Here is a 19,360-nt window from a genome sequence, read left to right as displayed (position 1 = left end):
TCTCAAAATAGCATTCCTTATTCCTGAACCCTCTGGGGCTTAACAGTTTTCTTCTCTTATGTCATCTTTGTTATTATAGGAATTATATTTGGATTAGGAGTGGGTAACGTGAGAATGTTCTTTAGATGACTTTTAACATCTTGTAAATTCCCATTACAGATAGCTAAGAGCAAGCATTGTGCTATGCGTGCGGATGTCACAGCATTAAAGCAAGAGAAGAGTCCAGTCCCTGGCAGTGAAGAATGGATGCTCGAGGGGTGCAGGGCAGCGGGTGGGCTCAAGAGAGATTTTCTAAACAAAAGCTCAGAACCAGAGACCTTTCAGAATTTTGATGGCGATCACACATGCTCGGTCAGGGATGATGAGTTTCAGTTCCAAGGGCTCCGGCGCACCGTGACGGCCAGGCAGTTGGTTGAGGCTAAGCTTCTGGACATGAAAACAATTGAGCAGCTGCGACTTGGTCTTAAGACCATTGAAGAAGTTCAGAAAACTCTGAGCAAGTTTTTGACAAAAGCCACTTCCATCGCAGGGCTTTACCTAGAATCCACAAAAGAAAAGATTTCCTTTTCCTCAGCTGCCAAGAAAATCATCATTGACAAGATGATGGCTTTAGCGTTTTTAGAAGCTCAGGCGGCCACAGGTTTCATAATTGACCCCCTTTCAGGGCAGACCTTTTCTGTTGAGGATGCAGTCCTTAAAGGTGTGGTGGACCCTGAATTTAAAATCAGGCTCCTTGAGGCAGAGAAGGCAGCCCTGGGCTATCCGTGTTCCTCTAAGATGCTGTCAGTGTTTCAGGCCATGGAAAATAGAATGGTTGACAGACAGAGGGGCAAACATATATTGGAGGTGCAGATCGCCAGTGGGGGCGTCATCGACCCCACAAGGGGCATTCGGGTTCCCCCAGAAATTGCCCTGCAGCAAGGACTGCTAAATAACGCCATCCTGCAGTTTTTACATGAGCCCTCCAGCAATAGCCGCGTCTTCCCTAATCCCAATAACAAGCAAGCCCTGTATTACTCGGAATTACTGCGCATGTGTGTCTTTGATGTAGACAGCCAGTGCTTTCTGTTTCCATTTGGCGAGAAGAACATTTCCAATCTCAACGTCTCGAAAACTCACAGGATTGCTGTTGTAGATACTAGGACAGGAGCAGAGCTGACTGCTTATGAGGCTTTCCAGAGAACCCTGATCGAGAAGAGTACATACCTGGAGCTCTCGGGGCAGCAGTATCAGTGGAAGGAAGCCACGTTTTATGAGTCCTATGGGCAGCCCTGTCGCATGCTGACTGATGCTAAGACCGGATTACAGTTCAGTATCAGCGAGGCCGTAGAGCAGGGAACCGTTGACAAAGCCACCATCAAAAAGTATCAGGAAGGCCTCCTGACACTCACAGAGCTTGCGGATTCCTTGCTGAGCCGGTTGGTCCCCAAGAAGGATGTGCACAGTCCGATTGCGGGGTACTGGCTGACGTCCAGCGGGGAGAGGATCTCTGTGCTGAAGGCCTCCCGTCGGAATCTGGTTGATCGGATCACTGCCCTCCGATGCCTTGAAGCCCAAGTCAGCACTGGGGGCATCATCGACCCGCTGACTGGCAAGAGGTACCGGGTGGCTGAGGCCCTGCACAGAGGCCTGGTGGACGAGGGCTTTGCCCAGCAGCTGCGGCAGTGCGAGCTAGTGGTCACGGGGGTCAGCCACCCTGTCACCAGCAAGGTGATGTCCGTGGTGGAAACTGTGGGTGCAAACATCATCAGTAAGGACATGGGAATCCGATGTCTAGAATTTCAGTACCTGACTGGGGGACTGATGGAGCCCCAGGCTCAGTCCCGCTTGTCCATTGAAGAAGCTCTGCAAGTAGGGATTATAGATGTCTTCATTGCTACGAAGCTCAAAGATCAAAAGTCCTATGTCAGAAACATCCTCTGTCCCCAAACGAAAAGAAAGCTGACGTACAAAGAAGCCTTAGAAAAAGCCGATTTTGATTTCCACACAGGACTTAAACTCCTAGAAGTATCTGAACCCTTGATGACAGGAATTTCCAGCCTCTATTATTCTTCATAACAGGGCATGTTCACATAAGCAGGCATATGAGAGATGCTGTGTTAGTTCACGTTGCTGTGCCCACAGCTTGATGATAAGATCCACACCCTAGTCACTGTGTCACACGCTGGAAGCACCATCAGTTTCTTGAGGCCTGGAAACACTGACTGCTCAGGAGAGAGAATACTTTTCATTTATAAATTTATTTTTAAATAAAGTTTTATTGGAATGCAGACACACTCTTGTGTACATACTGTCTTTGGCTTACTTTTGGGCACAAGGACAGAGTTGAGTGGTTCTGACAGTGACCATATGGCTCCCAGAGCCTGAAATACTTGTTCTCTGGGCCTTTATACAACACAGTTGCTGTCTCCTGATCTGGAAGAAATTTGCATCATTCCTCTAGACTAAAAGTCAGGTTACTTGGATTTTAGACTCCAGTCTGCCCAAGAGAGAATATGTTTAAAATTGAAAATAACAAAAGATTTACTGCTCTTCATAATGGTTCCATTTAGCTTTGAGATTCGATTTTTGAACACCTACCCACAGTAAAATAAAAGTATTTTACCTGAAATATGAGACAAGCTTGAGAAACATCAGTGAGTTTACAGCATCCTTACTTCAGAATTCTGCATCCCCGATGGGACCCAGCCTACTCTCAGGGTTCCCATTTGTTCAAGGATTCATTACACTTACCGAAAGAGCACTTCAAAAGCACCATGAAATCAAAGGGGAAATGTGTATTTGTTCCCATATCCGTGAAGCTGTGGTGGTTCAGATCACCTTGAAAAACGCATGTTTTAAGTTTTTCTGTATGTTGTAGTCTACTTTACATATAATATGTTTACCACCATCTCCCATTTCTAGTTACAGCTTTGTAATTAAAAGCAGCATTGTGAGTGGTTTACCTGCTGCAGGAGGGGGAAGGTTTTTCTTAGTTCTGTGTATTTTTTTTGTCTTTTGTAGACTTTATTCTTTCAGCTTGCCATTGTCTTAGATTTTTCTGTCTAGAGAATTCTGATTGTAATGCTAATGCAAAGGCAGCAATTCAAAGAGCTTCGAGTGCTTCGTGAATAAAATTGAGTTTTTGAATATGTCATGTTAATAGACCAGCTGGGAGTTTAGATTGATCATTCAAGAGTGTTTGTCACAGCTTGCTTTGCTACTGTAAACATTTTGGAAGTACATCTGCCACGTGATGTGTTGAATGTGGTTTAAGTGATTGAATAAAATATCTCAGTAACCTGTGTGTGATGAAAAAAATATTTTTACATCCTTGTTTTCTGAGAAGTGATTAATAGCTTGGTCATTTACTGGAATATATCTTTTTTTTTTTAATCACTCACACCTGTCAGAAGTCACTGGAAGAAGAAAAGAAAGAGCATGTTGAAAAAGCCAAAGAATTACAAAAATGGGTATCAAATATCAGCATGACATTGAGAGATGGAGAGAAGGCTGGAAAGTCTTCCTTTTCTAAGCAAAAGGTATTCACTGAGATCCTGGTTTAATAATAATTACAATGATAAGAATTTACTGAGTCGATACAGTCTATCTAAAAAATACTTCTAATTCTTTAGTTTTCCCCTTTTCTTTGGGCAACTATAATGAAGATCAGAGAGGTTCAGTAACTTGCCCAAGGAATCACAGAATGTGGCAGAAGAAGCTGTCTCTGCTCTAGATTCTGAACTGTATCAATGCTAATCTCACTATTAGTCTGCCACTATGTGGTCCTGGTCCTCCTCACAGTGAGCTCTGCTTCTTGGTCGTTTTGATTAGCACTGCTGGAGAGTAGAGTCACTCTTTTTTATGCCATGAGTACATCCACACACTCTTGTGTCATAAAGAGATGCAGGTTCCTTTTTACAATGTTTCAAGTAAACTTCTTGAACAACAAGTTTCAAGAACAAAACACAAACCAAGATGACAACATGTGAAGCTTGAAATCAGTTGTGCTTTTCTGGATCTTTTTTATTTCCTAAAGAAAACAACTTCTGCCCTCCACCAGGAATTCTAGGTTCTTTCCCTCTCCTAGTGAAGCCTTCAGTTCTGTGGGCTAAACTTGTCTCCTTGGCATTGATTGAATGGCTACATCTTGTGAGATGTTACTGCTCCGAGGTGTCCATTGGAATGCCCCACCTGATGCTCCTAGGGCACTGGGTTAAATTAAGCGGGGTTACTGTTGCTGGGATAGCACTGGAATTGCTGATTTATTTTAAAAAATAAACCTCTGCTAAGTTAAGCATTTTTTGGGGGGTACGTTTCCTACAGTGCCCTCCTGACCTGTGGCAATCACAGAGGTGCTCAGTAGCTTTTTACCTTTGAGCTCTGCATCAACACACACTTGTCATCACTTGAAACAGACATTATTGGCATAATCTAATAGTGGAGAACTTCAGTATCTTGTCACATTTCACCTGTGGTGCAAGGCAGGTGTGCCGTCTCTGAGGTTCCCCCGGGAGGGGTTTATAGACCTGAGTATTTGCTTGAATTCTCATTCATCTGAAATCAAGCCAGCTTAGCTCATAGTCTAGCAAACTGCATTTTATAGAGTGTGGAGGAAATAAGTTGGAAAACACAATTACACTGAGTGTTTTAAACCTAAAGCCTTCAAAGTGAGTGTGAATATTTAGTTTAAAACATTTTAATTTCCCCCCTGTTAAATAGGACAGGAATTAAAATAGGGACACAGACCTTAGCAAGGATTTCTTTGTGGAGAACAGGCTTCTTCTGAGGAATGTGGTTTGTAAACCCTTGGTATGTCCTCATTCTGTGGTTATGAATGCTCCAGAATTTTATAAATCAGTTTCAGGTTTACACCTGGCAGACATAAGAATAGATACTTTTCCAGCGCAGATTGTGGCCTCAGTTACAAATCTTAAATTACCCTTGATCTCTCTATTAAAGGCAATTTCAGGTAATTTGATGGCAATAATAAGTGTCTTTCAAAAAATTAGTATGGCCTCATGCTTTCCTATCGGAGAAGGCAGTGGCACCCCACTCCAGTACTCTTGCCTGGAAAATCCCATGGGCAGAGGAGCCTGTTGGGCTGCAGTCCATGGGGTCGCTAAGAGTCGTACACGACTGAGCGACTTCACTTTCACTTTTCACTTTCATGCATTGGAGAAGGAAATGGCAACCCACTCCAGTGTTCTTGCCTGGAGAATCCCAGGGATGGGGGAGCCTGGTGGGCTGCCATCTTTGGGGTCGCACAGAGTCGGACACGACTGAAGTGACTTAGCAGCAGCAGCATGCTTTCCTATAACCACAAAAAATAGACTTTAAATTGATTCTCAATAGAATATGTCTGGGGAATATATACCTTTTCATTGTCCCATCACTTAAAAGAATGCTAATTACTTTCTGATGTTGTTTAGTCACTAAGTGGTATCTGACTCTTCTGCCATCCTGCTTGTCCATGGGATTTAGGGCTTCAGAAATGTTACACTTCTGAATTAGGAGAAAGTAATACAAGGGCTTGCTTTTCCCAAACTGGTCAGTTTAATTTCTCTGACTATCACTGGCGACTTTCGCAAGCCAATGTCTTAATAATAGCAATTATTTAACCTCATTCTGCAGATCTAGAGAGAAATACTTCCACCGTGTTTTTTCCCAAAGGAGCGCTGTATCCTTCTTTGTGAGGATGGTGATGTCCAGTGCTGAATATCTGTGCCTCCTCCATTCGTGTTTGGGCTGGGATGGATGCAAGAATCTTACCATGTTGTATTATTATTTCCTTGTGGAAATAATGGCCTTAGGATTAGAGGGAGGGGCTTCATTCATTGTGCATTCTCAATGAAGCATTCATCTTATCCAGACCTGCAGACTGGGAATAACTCATGGCATTGACTCAGGTCACCTGAAAATAGACCCATCATGTGGGTGTTGATGGAAACTTGGATCAGTTTTTTTAAAAGACTGTTATCTAGCGTTCGTGAAGGAAGAGCCTGAGTGTGCTTTCTTTACCTTGCAGATTTCCAGTGAGGAAATTTCAATCAAGAAGGAACAGTTATCGGAAGCACTACAAGGCATGCAGCTCTTTCTGGCTAAACATGGAGACAAGTATGTTGGTTTTAATTAGCTCTTTTATTCAAAGTAGTGAAGTGGTCTTCAAAATGCTCAGCAAAGTAGATGATGTTAAATTTTAGTGGAGGGTTTAAAAATGGAACTCAGTCACAAGTTTAGTTAATAACCTATGATTATAAAGTGATTTAATTGTCTCTTTTCTTGACTCTCAGTCTTTACCAAAATTCTGAAATATACTTATTATCTCCATATATTGCTGATAAGAAAAACAGACTCAGCATTAAGGATCAATTGCTAGTTAGTTGTAAAGATTCCAAGCCAAGTCCTGATTCTAAGTAGTACTTAGTCTCCAAGACCTGCCTTTTGGAAAATATGTATACACCATGGATTATTACTCAGCCATTAAAAAGAACTCATTTGAATCAGTTCTAATGAGATGGATGAAACTGGAGCCCATTATACAGAGCGAAGTAAGCCAGAAAGATAAAGACCATTACAGTATACTAACACATATATATGGACTTTAGAAAGATGGTAACAATAACCCTATATGCAAAACAGAAAAAGAGACTCAGATGTATAGAACAGACTTGTGGACTCTGGGAGAAGGCGAGGGTGGGATGTTTCAAGAGAACAGCATTGAAACATGTATATTATCTAGGGTGAAACAGATAACCAGCCCAGGTTGGGTACATGAGACAAGTGCTCGGGCCTGGTGCACTGGCAAGACCCTGAGGGATCGGGTGGAGAGGGAGGTGGGAGGGGGGACCGGGATGGGGAACACATGTAAATTCATGGCTAATTCATTTCAATGTATAACAAAAACTACTGTAATGATGTAAAGTAATTAGCCTCCAACTAATAAAAATAAATGGAAAAAAAAAAAAAAGAAAATATGTATAAATGTGTTCTTTATTTCCTTAGCTGAAACCTTTGGCAACGAGATTTCTAATGGTTTGGTCCTTGCTTTGAGGCTCTTCATATATTTTAGCCTCAGGAAGGGATGGAATCTACCCTTTTCTTAAACCCTTTTTTGCTGTCATCAGAATTAACCTAGAATGATTTTGTACCTTAGCGAATGGGTTAATTTCCTTATAAATTTCATTTTTATTCATCTTTCTGCTTGAACAAGTTTCCTCTTGAGTCATGGCACATTACTTGCCCCTTTTCCATGTTGGAACTAACAATGGAATCTTTCCCTCTGTTAGATAACAGCAATTGTTGTTTCAGAAATTTGCATATGCTAGAGAGATACTGATATATTAGTCTATACTCTTTCCTTTGGTCCTTTGTAAAGGCCATCCTTAATTTACATATATAGCCAGTCTAGACCTCAGCCATCTGTGTATGAGATTATGTTAATTTTTATTGTATTATAGTGTTGATATAGTATTGATTTTTTACATTATATTTTATGAGGCAATACTAACTTAGAGAAGTATTTTTCTTTATAAAATCATTGCACCTACTGTGTCATAGTTATCACTTGAAGACTTACATTCTTCATTTCCTACTTTCTGGTTATTTTAGAATGACAGATGAAGAAAGAAATGAATTGGAAAAACAAGTGAAAACTCTCCAAGAAAGTTATAATTTATTCTTTAGTGAATCTCTGAAGCAGCTGCAACAATCACAAACCTTAGGAGACATCAAGGTAGAGGAGAAGGTAATGTTATTTATTTAGAACACGAGGCTGTTTGAAGACTCTCAGTCTAACTGCATGGTTGTAGAAATATATGTCAGTGACAAAGACATGATCTTGAGTTGTGTACGTGGAAGAAACATGGGTGGGGTTTATGTAAGTACTTGGAGATTTCCGTGTTGGTTATTAAATGCAACCTTTCACTTGCTGTCATCAGTTTCTGTGACATCTTAATCTCTGCCTTGCATGGTAAAAGAAAAGAGTCATTCATTTTTCTAACTCTTCTCTTTCAAAGTCATTCTGCTGCTGCTACAGTAGGTATTTTAATATATAAATGTGATGATATAAAATAGTCTATGAGTCATCTCTAAAGGTGCCACTGGAATATTAGGGGGTTTATCTGCTCTTCAGAGATAGCCAGGAGATTTATTTGAGACATATTGGGCCATATGTCTTAGTAGGGATCCTCTAGCATCTTCAAAATATAACAAAAATTGCTTACAGTTTGGCCTATCTTTGAACTTTCAAAACTTGACAATACTCAATATTCAACACAATATTCAGAATTCAAAAAGTTATTTTTATATTCAATTCTCTTACTCCCTGGAGTACTTTGCACACTATTTGTCGCAATTTGAGGGTATGTAGCAATTTTTTCTGGCTTGTGGGTTTTTGGCTGTCTGAAGAAGTCCGTATGCTGTAAACATCAATAGCATGGGTTTTAAACTCTCCCGTGTCAGGAGACTAATCTCATTGGGTTGCAGAGAGCATGGTTTGCCTTCCAGGTGTGTGTCCTGTCTCCTCACCCTCATCTTTTCCGTGTCCTCACTAACCTGTTGATGTCCACAATATGAAGTTTTCAATTCACAGATGCATGTCGTTTTCAAAGCTTTATCACATCCTGTGCTCTCGATAGATCACTGACTTAGATCACTTGTGCATTTGAGCTGCCTAACACTCACAGCCTTGCCACACCTCGGTAAGTAGAGGATTTTTATGCTAAAGTGTCTTTTTTTATTAAAAAAAAAAAAACGTGCAAACTAAATTTCTTGCCACTCTGCTCACCTCTGTGTCAGCCACTGAGACTTTTGCGCTTTCCTTTCAGCTGGATAAAGTCATCGCGGGCACCGTCGATCAGAGCACGGGCGAAGTCCTTTCTGTCTTTCAGTCGGTGCTGAGAGGCCTCCTCGATTATGACACGGGAATTCGGTTGCTTGAGACCCAGCTCATGATTTCTGGGCTCATCTCGCCAGAATTAAGAACATGCTTTAACCTCAAAGATGCCCAAAGTCACGGCCTTATCGATGAGCAAGTTCTGAGCCAACTCCAAGAACTCGATGAAATGAAGGAGATTATCTCTGCTGTGTCATCCACCAGGGTTCCGGTGCTGGATGCCCTGGCTGAAGGTGTGATCTCAGAGGCCATGGCCATCAGAGTGCTCGAGATCCTGCTTTCCACGGGCTCGCTGGTTATTCCAGCCACAGGAGAACAGCTGACCTTGCAGAAGGCTTTCCAGCAGCACTTGGTTTCCTCAGCCTTATTTTCTAAAATTCTGGAAAGGCAGAATCTGTGCAAAGACCTGATTGACCCCTCCACCTCTGAGAAGGTGTCTCTAATAGATATCATGCAAAGAAGTGTTTTGCAAGAAGACTTAGGGATGCGGCTTCTGCCTGTGAGGCCTCAGGAAGGAGGCAGAATAACATTAAAATGTGGCCGAAATGTGAGCATTTTAAGGGCAGCACATGAAGGCCTCATAGACCGTGAGACCATGTTCAGGTTACTGGGTGCCCAGCTGCTCTCAGGAGGTCTGATCAATTCCAAGTCTGGTCGGAGGCTGACTGTCGAAGAAGCTGTGGCAGAGGGGGTAATGGACAGAGACACTGCCAACAGCATCCTCACCTACCAGGTGGAGACAGGAGGAATCATCCGCTGCAACCCCCCCAAGCGTCTGACTGTCGATGAGGCAGTCCAGTGCGATCTGATCCCACCCAGCAGTGCCCTTCTGGTCCTTGAGGCTCAGCGAGGCTACGTGGGCCTCATCTGGCCTCACTCTGGGGAAATCTTCCCCACATCATCATCTCTGCAGCAGGAGTTGATCACCCACGAATTGGCCTCCAAGATCCTGGAAGGGAGGCAGAAAATCACTGCTCTTTACATCCCAGAAACTTGTCAAGTCATCGATTTGGAGGTTGCCACACAACTTGGAATTATAGATAATAACACAGCATCGATTTTAAAAAGTATAACACTGCCCGATAAAATGCCAGATTTGAGAGATTTAGAAGCTTGTAAAAATGCCAAAAGATGGCTCTCTTTTTGTAAATTCCAACCGTCTGTGGTCCATGATTACAGGCTAGACGAGGATGCTTTTGATGGAGAAGAGCCAGTGGCAACTCAGAGCTCAGAACAAACTAAAAAGTTGTTCCTGTCTTATTTGATGATAAATAGCTATATGGATGCAAACACAGGGCAGAGGCTTTTGCTGTATGATGGAGACTTGAATGAGGCTGTCGGGATGCTCCTGGAAGGCTGTGGTGCAGAAATTGACAAGGACACACCCACTGAAGAGTGTTCTGATGTCTTAAGACTCCCTGGTGTATTTCTGAATAACACTGCAAGTAAAGCAATGGGTGAAAGTCCAGCTTCACCAAGTAGTTCTGATGAATGTCTTCAGAGAGAACCTGAAAATAAAGAAACCCCTGAAAATGCCATAGACGAAGAGTTTCAGGAATTGGAGACTAATGTTATCAGGAGTGAATTTTGGCTGTCAGAAAATCTGGCAGATGTAATCGCAACTGATCTTAAAGTTAAGAAATCACCCGGTGTGTGTGTTCCCTGTTCCAGATCATACTTAAGACAGCTTGGACTTGCTGATGTTAGCCTGCCCAGTCAAGACTCTGAAAACAGACTTGAAAATGGTGAAAATCAAAGTCAATTAGAAACAAAGGAACATGCAGATGAACGTAGTTGTTCTAAAAACCTTCACAAGTTTGCAAGTGATTTGATAACAAATCCTATGATAAAATCAAAAACTAGTAGAGCCTATGATTTAAATGAAACAGAGAATGAAGATAATATTAGCAGGGGTTCAACTCTCTTTGACTATTCCCCCAGGCTAAGTGCCTTGTTAAGTCATGATAAACTGAGGACCCAGCAGGGAAGTTTTCATGATGTCCGCAGTGCAGAGAGTAGTGGAAAGAAATGTGAAACCTCTACATTGCCGTTCAATGAGCAAACCGAGTCATCAGGTCAAAGAATAAGAGAAAAATTTCATGACCAGTTTCTGGGAATTGCAGCTATTAACATCAGTTTAAAGGGAGAGCAAGCTGTAGAGAAATCTTTCAGTGTTGGTTGTAGTCATCCTCAGGTAGAGGATCAGAGTGATGACTTTGGTTCAGATACTTGTGGTGAAGATGAAGACACTCCTGCTGCTTCTCAGCGGGAACCCGAAGAGGAGCAAAGTGAGTCCACAGTGGAAGGGTCCTCGGATGCCCCGACCCCGAGGGCTGGTTGTCGTCATGTCAGCCCAGCTCACACCCGGACCCCATCTTTGGAAGGAACTGTCAGCGCCAGTGCTGGCGACTATGAAACGTCCCTGCTGGACGATCGGCAGAGCGACACAGCAACGGACACAGACAGCGATGCTGACTTTTATGACACACCCTTGTTTGAGGACGATGACCACGACTCCCTGCTCCTGGAAGGTGACGACTGTGATTGCCTGCAGCCCGAGGACTATGACTCGCTGCCAGAGGACGACTGGGCCGCTTCTCCTGGAGAGCTTTTCTACGATGTTTCTACAGAGGGCGAACATTCTGTGGGGACCCAGGCGGGGCTGGCTGACAGCTTAGGCGTGAGGGGAGAAGTGCAGTCTCTGCAGGATTTTCTCATAGGTGCTGGGAAGGCAGAGTTCGGTTCTGGTGAAGAAATCCAGTTAAATTCACTTGGGTCCCATGAAGTGAGTGGACTGTTGATGGAAACTGTATCAGAAAGGGACAGTGCAGATGACCTTGAAGGTGATGAGTCTGACTCATTGACTGACTATGAAATTGTGGGAGAAGAGAGCTTCAGGACGGAGGTACAATCTGAGGATGCTGGCTGCTGGAAAGAGAGAGAAAAAGACTGTGTAACTGGACAAGGATTCAAATCTGCTCCTGATCATTTAGAGTCTGTGCAAAGCAAAGACAGTTACAAGGGTTCCGTGTCTGTCCGTAATGAGCAGGATGACGCCGATGACTGCGCTGCTGATGCTGGAGATGGAGTGGGCCGGGAGGGCGCGGAGCCTGTGGGCCAGGGTGCAGCTGCGGCCCTGGTCATCCCTGGGTGTATTGCAGCTCCTGAAACAGAAAACAGCTGTGTAAGTCAAAGGAACAATAAAACGATTCTCCCGACTCAAAAGCATCATCATAATTCTTCACAAAAACAGCAGGGTGTGAATGTTTTACAGCCAGAATCAAGTAGTAAAAGTAGCTTGGGTCCTGAAATTAACCACTTTCTGGAAGATACAAATAAGGTTGTTGGAAAAGGCATAGAAGATCTGTTGAATCATGAGATAGTCCTTCAGGATGAATTACTGCCTCTCATGAAAGACACTGAATCAGAAAACACCTTTAGCCCTGTTGGTGCCTTACCTAATACTAGTATCAGTTCAGCCTCTGAACTAGAGGACCACCTAAAGAACACAGGGCTTAAGTTGGTTCAGCCAGAATCTGCTGACTCTGTGAAAGGTGGAAATCCATATTATGAGAATGTGACACTTTGTGGTGACTCCTCTAATGATGAAATCATTTGTTCTGAGCCCAGTTTAACAGGAAAACCTGCCGAGGAAGGCCATTTGTCATTCACAGTGTCTGTAGCTGATAACGATCCTCCAGGCAGTGGAAGGGATCTAATTAAAAGGAGAGCTGACAAAAGCAGTATACTAACAGAAGATGAAGCATCAATTCCTAAAATGTGTGCAGATAAAGGAGTTCTCATAGAAGGTCCCTTAGAAGATAATAAATATCCTGAACTTTTGCCCAGTAAAAGTACAAGGGAGAGTCTTCATTTAGTTAATAATCCATTTCCGTCCCCACAGACCACACACAGTGAAGAACACAGTCAGGAAGGAACCCTTAAAAACACAACAGTAGCCCTTAAAGATGAACCACAGAACCTACCAACAGTAGTTAGTAGAAGTCCCGTTCAGTTTGAGAATCTTGAAGAAATATTTGACTCATCTGTTTCCCAAGTGATCAGTGATGATATGACTTCAGACATGACCTTGTCCAAAGGGTTTACAAGGATTGAGACAGATTCACTCCCCAGTGGACCTGAAGATGAGCTTGATCTGTTTACTTACTTAAAGCATTGTGCTAAAGATGTAAAAGCAAAGGATGTACTGAAACCAGGTGAAGATACCTCAAACTGTATTCCAGTCGCTTCCTCTCCCAGGAAAGAGCATTTACATTCAGGAGTTAATAATGCAGATGAGACGGCAGCTCTTGCCCAAGAAGACTCACCTCCAAAGGAGATGACCCAACAGAAAGATCTTCCTGCTGAAGAAAGCAGATCAGGAGTTCCCAAGTTCACACCAGCAGGAGATGAAAGCACGCCTTCAGGCTTCCCTCTTGGAAATGCAGAAGGCCTTGGAAAACACATGGGTTTTGTACAGTCAGAACTCTGTGCAGATGGAGTAAGAACTAACTCCAGTAAGGCTATAAGCAATGACTGCTCATCCTTAGAAATTAACAGCAAGAAAGAGGGGATTGAGCAGCAGAAAGGGAAAGAACCAGCTCCGTCTCCAGGAGCCCAGGGCAGCGAGGTGCAGGTCGCTGAGCTATCTCAGGCCTTGGTGGAGGACGTCAGGGACACCTTAAAAGGTAGTTTGAAAGAAGGTCATGTGACTCCTCAAGAGCTTGGAAAACCTTCAGCCAGTGCAGATACTAACATTCTAATTCAAACCTTAATTCCAAGAGGTAGCTCATCACAGTTGGTAAATGAAACAACTGGTGTGCCCAGTGATTCTATCGCCAGTGGCTGTGGCATTTCCCCCACCAAAAACTCACCAGCATCAAAAGCAGAGAGCAGAGAGGATTCACTCTGCATTGCAAACCTCAAGTCTGAATTTCTCCTCAATATACTTAAGCAAAATCAGTATAGCCAGAAAGTTATAGGAGCTTTTGAACTGATGAAAGAATTAACTCAGATGGAGTGTGATCTGGAGAAAAAGGGTGGGATATCTGCACTTCCTCCTCTGCATCTTGAAAATATATTCTGCAAGCTGCTTGCTGATGGATATTCAGAGAAGGGAGGACAGGGTAGCGACTTGAATCAAAAATCACCTACAGCTCCCGAGGTGACGGATGAGGAGCCACACATTCTTGAAGAATTTAACAGCAAGGGCGGAAACCCCTGTTCCCTAAATTTACAAAGTGTGAAAGAGAGTGGCCCGGAAAACTCTCCTGTCTGTGCACCAGGTTTGCCAAGAGATGGGAGGCGGAAGGAGCCATGTGCTGCGTCCCCAGGCCGTTTGGAATGTATTTTAGGGTCAGAAGACTTGGCTTCTGGAGACAGCTCGATGGAGCGAGTAAGTAGACTTTCCATTTTATAAGCAAGTAGCTGCGTGGAGCATTTGAGAATAATCACATATATTTTATTTGCTTGAAAAATCTGCACAGAGCCGATTGAATTAAATGTCCACATTTGTCTTTAGTTTTCCAAGGAGCTGCAGCAATGCTTACAGCACAGATCAAAGATGTGCGAGTATTTGGCTTTGCTTCAAGACATGAAGCCCCCCTTCGGCAGCCAGGACTCCCAGGATGGCAGTCTAGAAGCTTTGAGAGACCAGCTGAAACAGTTGGAGGTAAGAATCGTCTGCTGACGGTTATGGAGGGTGGTCAGCTAGTGAGAAACGTGTGTTTCTCACTAAATAGATACGAGATACCTATTTTTTTCTGCAGACGTTTGAATTGGGATTGGCTCCAATTGGTGTGATTTTAAGAAAAGACATGACGCTGGCGGAGGAATTTGTACAGTCTGTGCCGGATGACTTCCCCAGGGGACCCCTCGAGGACCTGAGCGTGAGCCTCCAGAATCTGCAGACGGCCTTCTCATCCCTCCAGGCCGCGTCTTCAGAAAGAATGAACCATATAACGCTGGCGATCGACTCCGAGGTGGTAAGTACCAGAACGTCTCGCGCCAAGTCAAATCTAGCTTTTGGGAGAAAGTTGAGGGTTTGAAAACTTAGTCATAAGATGAAATATTTGTTCTTAAACCATTAAGCCCTTCACACAGGATCATTATTTGTAGGAATTTAAAATGTGGGGAAAGATAAAAATGAACATGCAATTTTGATTTTCTAGTCTAAATTAGCCGTTTCCCATGAAGAGTTTCTGCAGAAACTTCAGTCATTCTCACGTTGGATATCGGAGATGAGCGAATCTGTGAAGGATGTGGAGGTCATGACAGTTCGAGACGCTGAACCCATAAAACAAAGCTTGGAGTTTCTCAAGGCAGGTATCAAAATCAGTAAGATAAAGCGTGTGTGTGCGTGAGTTGCTCAGTCGTGTCTGACTCTTTGAGATCCCGTGGACTGTAGCCTGGCAGGCTCCTCTCTCCATGGGATTCTCCAGGCAAGAATACTGAAATGGGTTGCTAGTCCCTTCTCCAGGGGATCTTTCTGACCTAGGGATCAAACTTGTGTCTCCTGCATTGCAGGCAGATTCTGTAGTGCTGAGTCACAGGGAAGTCCTTTAAAGTATTGGGCTGGCCAAAAAGGTTGTTAGGATTTTTCCGTAAGATGGTACAGAAAAGCCCAAACGAACTTTTTGGCCGACCCAGTACACTAGAAAACTTGTGGACTCAGTATCACAACGGTTTAGGGAAAAGGTGACCTGCTTATGCTGTGAAGGCGTATTTCCTTTCTCCGTAAGAGATGTTTGCTGACAGTTGATACAGCAGTAAGATGATCACTTCAGAGCTGTCATTCTGTCTTTCCCTGCTGCCTTTATGAAGCTGTAACCACCGCTGCATGTTGAGACTGGTATTTATGTATTTATTTATGTATCAGTCACATAAAGATACAGTAATTTAAGTCAGTCCTGTAGCTGTATCATAGTATTAGTCATTTAGTCACACCTTTTTCCGCAAGTTGTTACTGTGAACCGCATCCCTCATGAATGGCAGGGAATGACACTCTTGGCCTGTGAGTCAGAAAACTGAAATTCTGGCCTCTTGGAACTTATGTCTTAAGTCCTCAATGGTCTCATGTATGTGCCGCCACAATTCCATGGATATTGTATGTATTAGCAAGTAATATTTTAATGTTGATGTTTCCCTTCAATGTGCTAAACATACACAGGTTGGATCTTTACCTTTTGCTTCAGTTAACTTTTTAAGTACTTCTACCAGACAAGGTTGAAATATTCTGAGAGGGTTGGTTTTTTTTTTTTTTTTTAAATACAATGTTAATGACCATAGTATTGAAATAATTTCATTACTACCTTTCATTACAAATGATTGGCTCAACTCAGTGAATCATGAAAAAAGATCTATAAAAGCTTGAATACCTTATAGAAGAAGCATGTGTACGTGCTAAATCGCTTCAGTCGTGTCCGATTCTTTGCGACCTTATGAACTGTAGCTCCCCAGGCTCCTCTGTCCATGGGATTCTCCAGGCAAAAATACTGGAATGGGTTCCCATTCCCTCCTCCAGGGGATCTTCCAGACCCAGGGATTGAACCCAAGTCTCATTATGTCTCTCATTGGCAGATGGGTTCTTTACCACTAGCGCCACCTGGGAAAGCCCTGTATTTTGTAGTAAGTGTTATTGCTGATAGAAACTTTCTATTGTGGCTTCACTTGCTGTTCGTAACTAGTACTACTTTGTTCACAGAACGTGCTGAAAGACCTTGGACACACCAAGACGCAGCTGGAAACCGTTGCCTTTGACGTGCAGTTCTTCATCTCTGAATACGCCCAAGATCTGTCTCCCACCCAAAGCAGACAACTCTTAAGGCTCTTAAACACAACTCAGAAGGGTTTCCTTGACGTGCAGGACTCAGTAACTACCCAGGTGGAACATTTAGAGGCTCAGTTACAGCTAGAACAAGATCTCGATCATCAGAAGGTCTGCCTTTCTTTGTGGAGTTGAAATTCTTGGCTCTTAGCGCTTCAGTGTGAAACCCGTAATGTAGACCCCAGGGGCTGTGGGTAGGAAAAGATAGGAAGGGTTTTCTGGAATGGCAGTGAATGGACAGGGTATGATGTAGCAATTCTACAATATATAAAGGTGTTTTTGGTCCTAAGAAGGCTAGAATTAGTTGCTTTTAATTTTCATGACTCCCTCAAACTACTGTTTTTAGGAAAGAGTTGTAATTTTTTTCCTTAGGAGGAACAAATGTGTATGCACTGAGAAATGTCCAGGGATAAATTGATGAACATGTGGAGAGCAAAGGTTAAGGGTGTCTTTGCTTCTTGGGAGCAGGGTGGCCCAGCAAGATGGGACTGGGCTCTGGAGCCAGGCTGCCTGAGTTTACATGCTGTTTACAGCACTCACCCATTGTGGGGACCCGGGGCAGGTCACTGAACCGGTTATTTCACTGACAAATTGGAGACTGTAGCAGGGCTTACACAGTAGTATCGTGGGCATCAATGAAAGAAAGAATTAAAACTCTTATAACCTTGCCCGGCACGTGTCAGGCTCCTATTCAACCTGATCCATGACTGTAGAATGAGTAACTACAGTGTATTTAATAGGAAGATGAAAGATGCAAGCAATGGCTGGATTAATCTCTTAGCATGATGTAATGAATTATTTGGGGTGGTCCATTCAATAGCAACAGTGCGCAGAGGTGGGACAGAATTGGCCCCAATGATGAAGGCATGAGAACTTGTGCAAAACTCCTTCAATTCCCTCTGGAAGCACAAGTGTGGTCTCCAGCATGATATCCTGTCTACACATAACAAATATATGCTCACAGACTGATCACAACTAACTTCTGTTTTGATATCCTTTTGCAGAATTAATTGTGTGTGTCGCAGGTTTCAAGAGCTTCAGAAAATGGGATGTTTCTTCCTGTCGGTCAGGAGCTCCACCTCTCACACGTTTGCGTGGCCAGTGCTCTGTTGAGCGGCGTCATCAACACGCGATCCCCTCCCCTGTCCATGAGCCGCGCTCTGACGTTCTGTGTCACTTGTTCAGCGTGTACCCCACTGCTATTATGTTTACAGCATACGTAGGGAAGCTTGTGTAGAGGAAACTTGCAGAATGTGTTGTGGTAAACAGCTGTGGCCGTAGTGAGCTGGGGGCCAGTTCATGAGGCTGTGCTTTTCTTCCCTTCAGCTGGTGGCCGAGCGTCAGCAGGAGTACAAAGAGAAACTGCAGGGCATCTGCGACCTCCTCACCCAAACCGAAAACCGCCTCATCGGTCACCAGGAAGCCTTCATGATTGGAGATGGCACGGCTGAGTTAAAGAAGTACCAGTCGAAGCAAGAGGTAGAACCTAGCTTTGCGTTAGTGGGTCGAGTCCATGTTAAGATGGATTACTGGTATTTGGAAAGCAGTTGGGGTTACTGGAAAGGAGTCACCCTTTACCCTTTCAGAGGCAGGGTGCACCCAAGACACCCCTAGATCCGAGCTTGAAACTTTATACTAAAAGTTGTATTTCAGGCTCCAGCAAGCCAGGTAATTTTCTTGCCTCTCTTTTGGTGAGATGTTGAATGGAGGAGACATATATATAGGAGGTTTGATAGGTGGGAGAAAAACCTTATATGATGAGTTAGAATCTGGATCCGTTGAAGACCAGTCACTCACAAATCAGGAGACACATCCGTGAGTTTGGGTTCTTGGTCTTTCTTAGGTTCATCTTACTCCTTTCATTGTTCTCTGAGATTTGTTTCTTTTCATTGAAGGAACAAGCAATAGTAACAGATACAGAAAGCTTTATTTCAGTGTCAGGAGAAGGAACATTCTCTTCGCTGTGAGATAGTTCCTGGTTCTGCTCCCAGACTCTCTGTTGCTGGCTTTGTAACTGAAGCTCTCAGAGCCTCACTGACTTCGTTGCTTATACTTCCACTGCTGCGTTACTGTCAGAGTTAAATATCATATGTCAGGGGACCCGCAGTTAATGCTGTAGAGTAGTGGTTTGGTGAAAAGGATCTCTTTTTAAAAGAAATATATTTATTTATATATTTTAAAGTATAGTTGATTTACAGTATTATATTAGCTCCAGACGCAAAACATAGTGACTCAACATTTAACAGATTACACTCCCATTTAAAATTAACATGTTGGCTATATTCCCTGTGCTGTACAATATATTCTTATATTTTCTGTATTCTATACACAGTGTTCATAGATTGGAAGAATTAACATTGTAAAAAAATGTCCATACCACCCAAAGAAATCTATAGATTCAGTGTGATCCCTATTGAAGTACCCATGACATTTTTCACAGAACGACAGCACATAATCCTAAAGTTTACATGGAACTACAAAAGACCTTGAATAGCCAAAGCAATCTTGAAAAAGAACAAAGTTAGAGTTATCTTGCTTGTGGATTTCGAACTGTCTTACAAAAAGCTGTTGCCATAAAATGAGATGGCACTGGCACAAAATGGACACAGAAATCAGTGGGGCAGAAGAGAGCCCAGAAATAGACCCTGACAGCCAATTAG

At 43.2% G+C, this 19,360-nt stretch overlaps 1 protein-coding gene across 19 annotated transcripts in view; it reads left to right on the top strand.

Annotated features, from left to right (window-relative positions):
- The window catches only part of DST (dystonin), a 513,682-nt gene that overhangs the window by 343,247 nt on the left and 151,075 nt on the right, over positions 1 to 19,360 (top strand). For 12 of the 19 annotated variants that reach the window (XM_070456721.1, XM_070456720.1, XM_070456704.1 and 9 more), the window contains 9 exons: positions 3,393 to 3,521; positions 6,008 to 6,096; positions 7,591 to 7,726; positions 8,808 to 14,270; positions 14,397 to 14,546; positions 14,644 to 14,859; positions 15,046 to 15,195; positions 16,578 to 16,811; positions 18,027 to 18,179. In XM_070456721.1, the coding sequence (XP_070312822.1) occupies positions 3,393 to 3,521; positions 6,008 to 6,096; positions 7,591 to 7,726; positions 8,808 to 14,270; positions 14,397 to 14,546; positions 14,644 to 14,859; positions 15,046 to 15,195; positions 16,578 to 16,811; positions 18,027 to 18,179 (6,720 nt within the window). Of the gene's footprint in view, positions 1 to 159; positions 2,271 to 3,392; positions 3,522 to 6,007; positions 6,097 to 7,590; positions 7,727 to 8,807; positions 14,271 to 14,396; positions 14,547 to 14,643; positions 14,860 to 15,045; positions 15,196 to 16,577; positions 16,812 to 18,026; positions 18,180 to 19,360 lie in introns of those variants that run through there. The other 7 variants (XM_070456715.1, XM_070456714.1, XM_070456717.1 and 4 more) reach the window with 2 other exon arrangements.

This window comes from Odocoileus virginianus, chromosome 27 (genome assembly GCF_023699985.2).
Source record: "Odocoileus virginianus isolate 20LAN1187 ecotype Illinois chromosome 27, Ovbor_1.2, whole genome shotgun sequence".
Lineage (NCBI taxonomy): Eukaryota > Metazoa > Chordata > Mammalia > Artiodactyla > Cervidae > Odocoileus > Odocoileus virginianus.
This window is presented reverse-complemented; position numbering and strand designations above follow the sequence as displayed.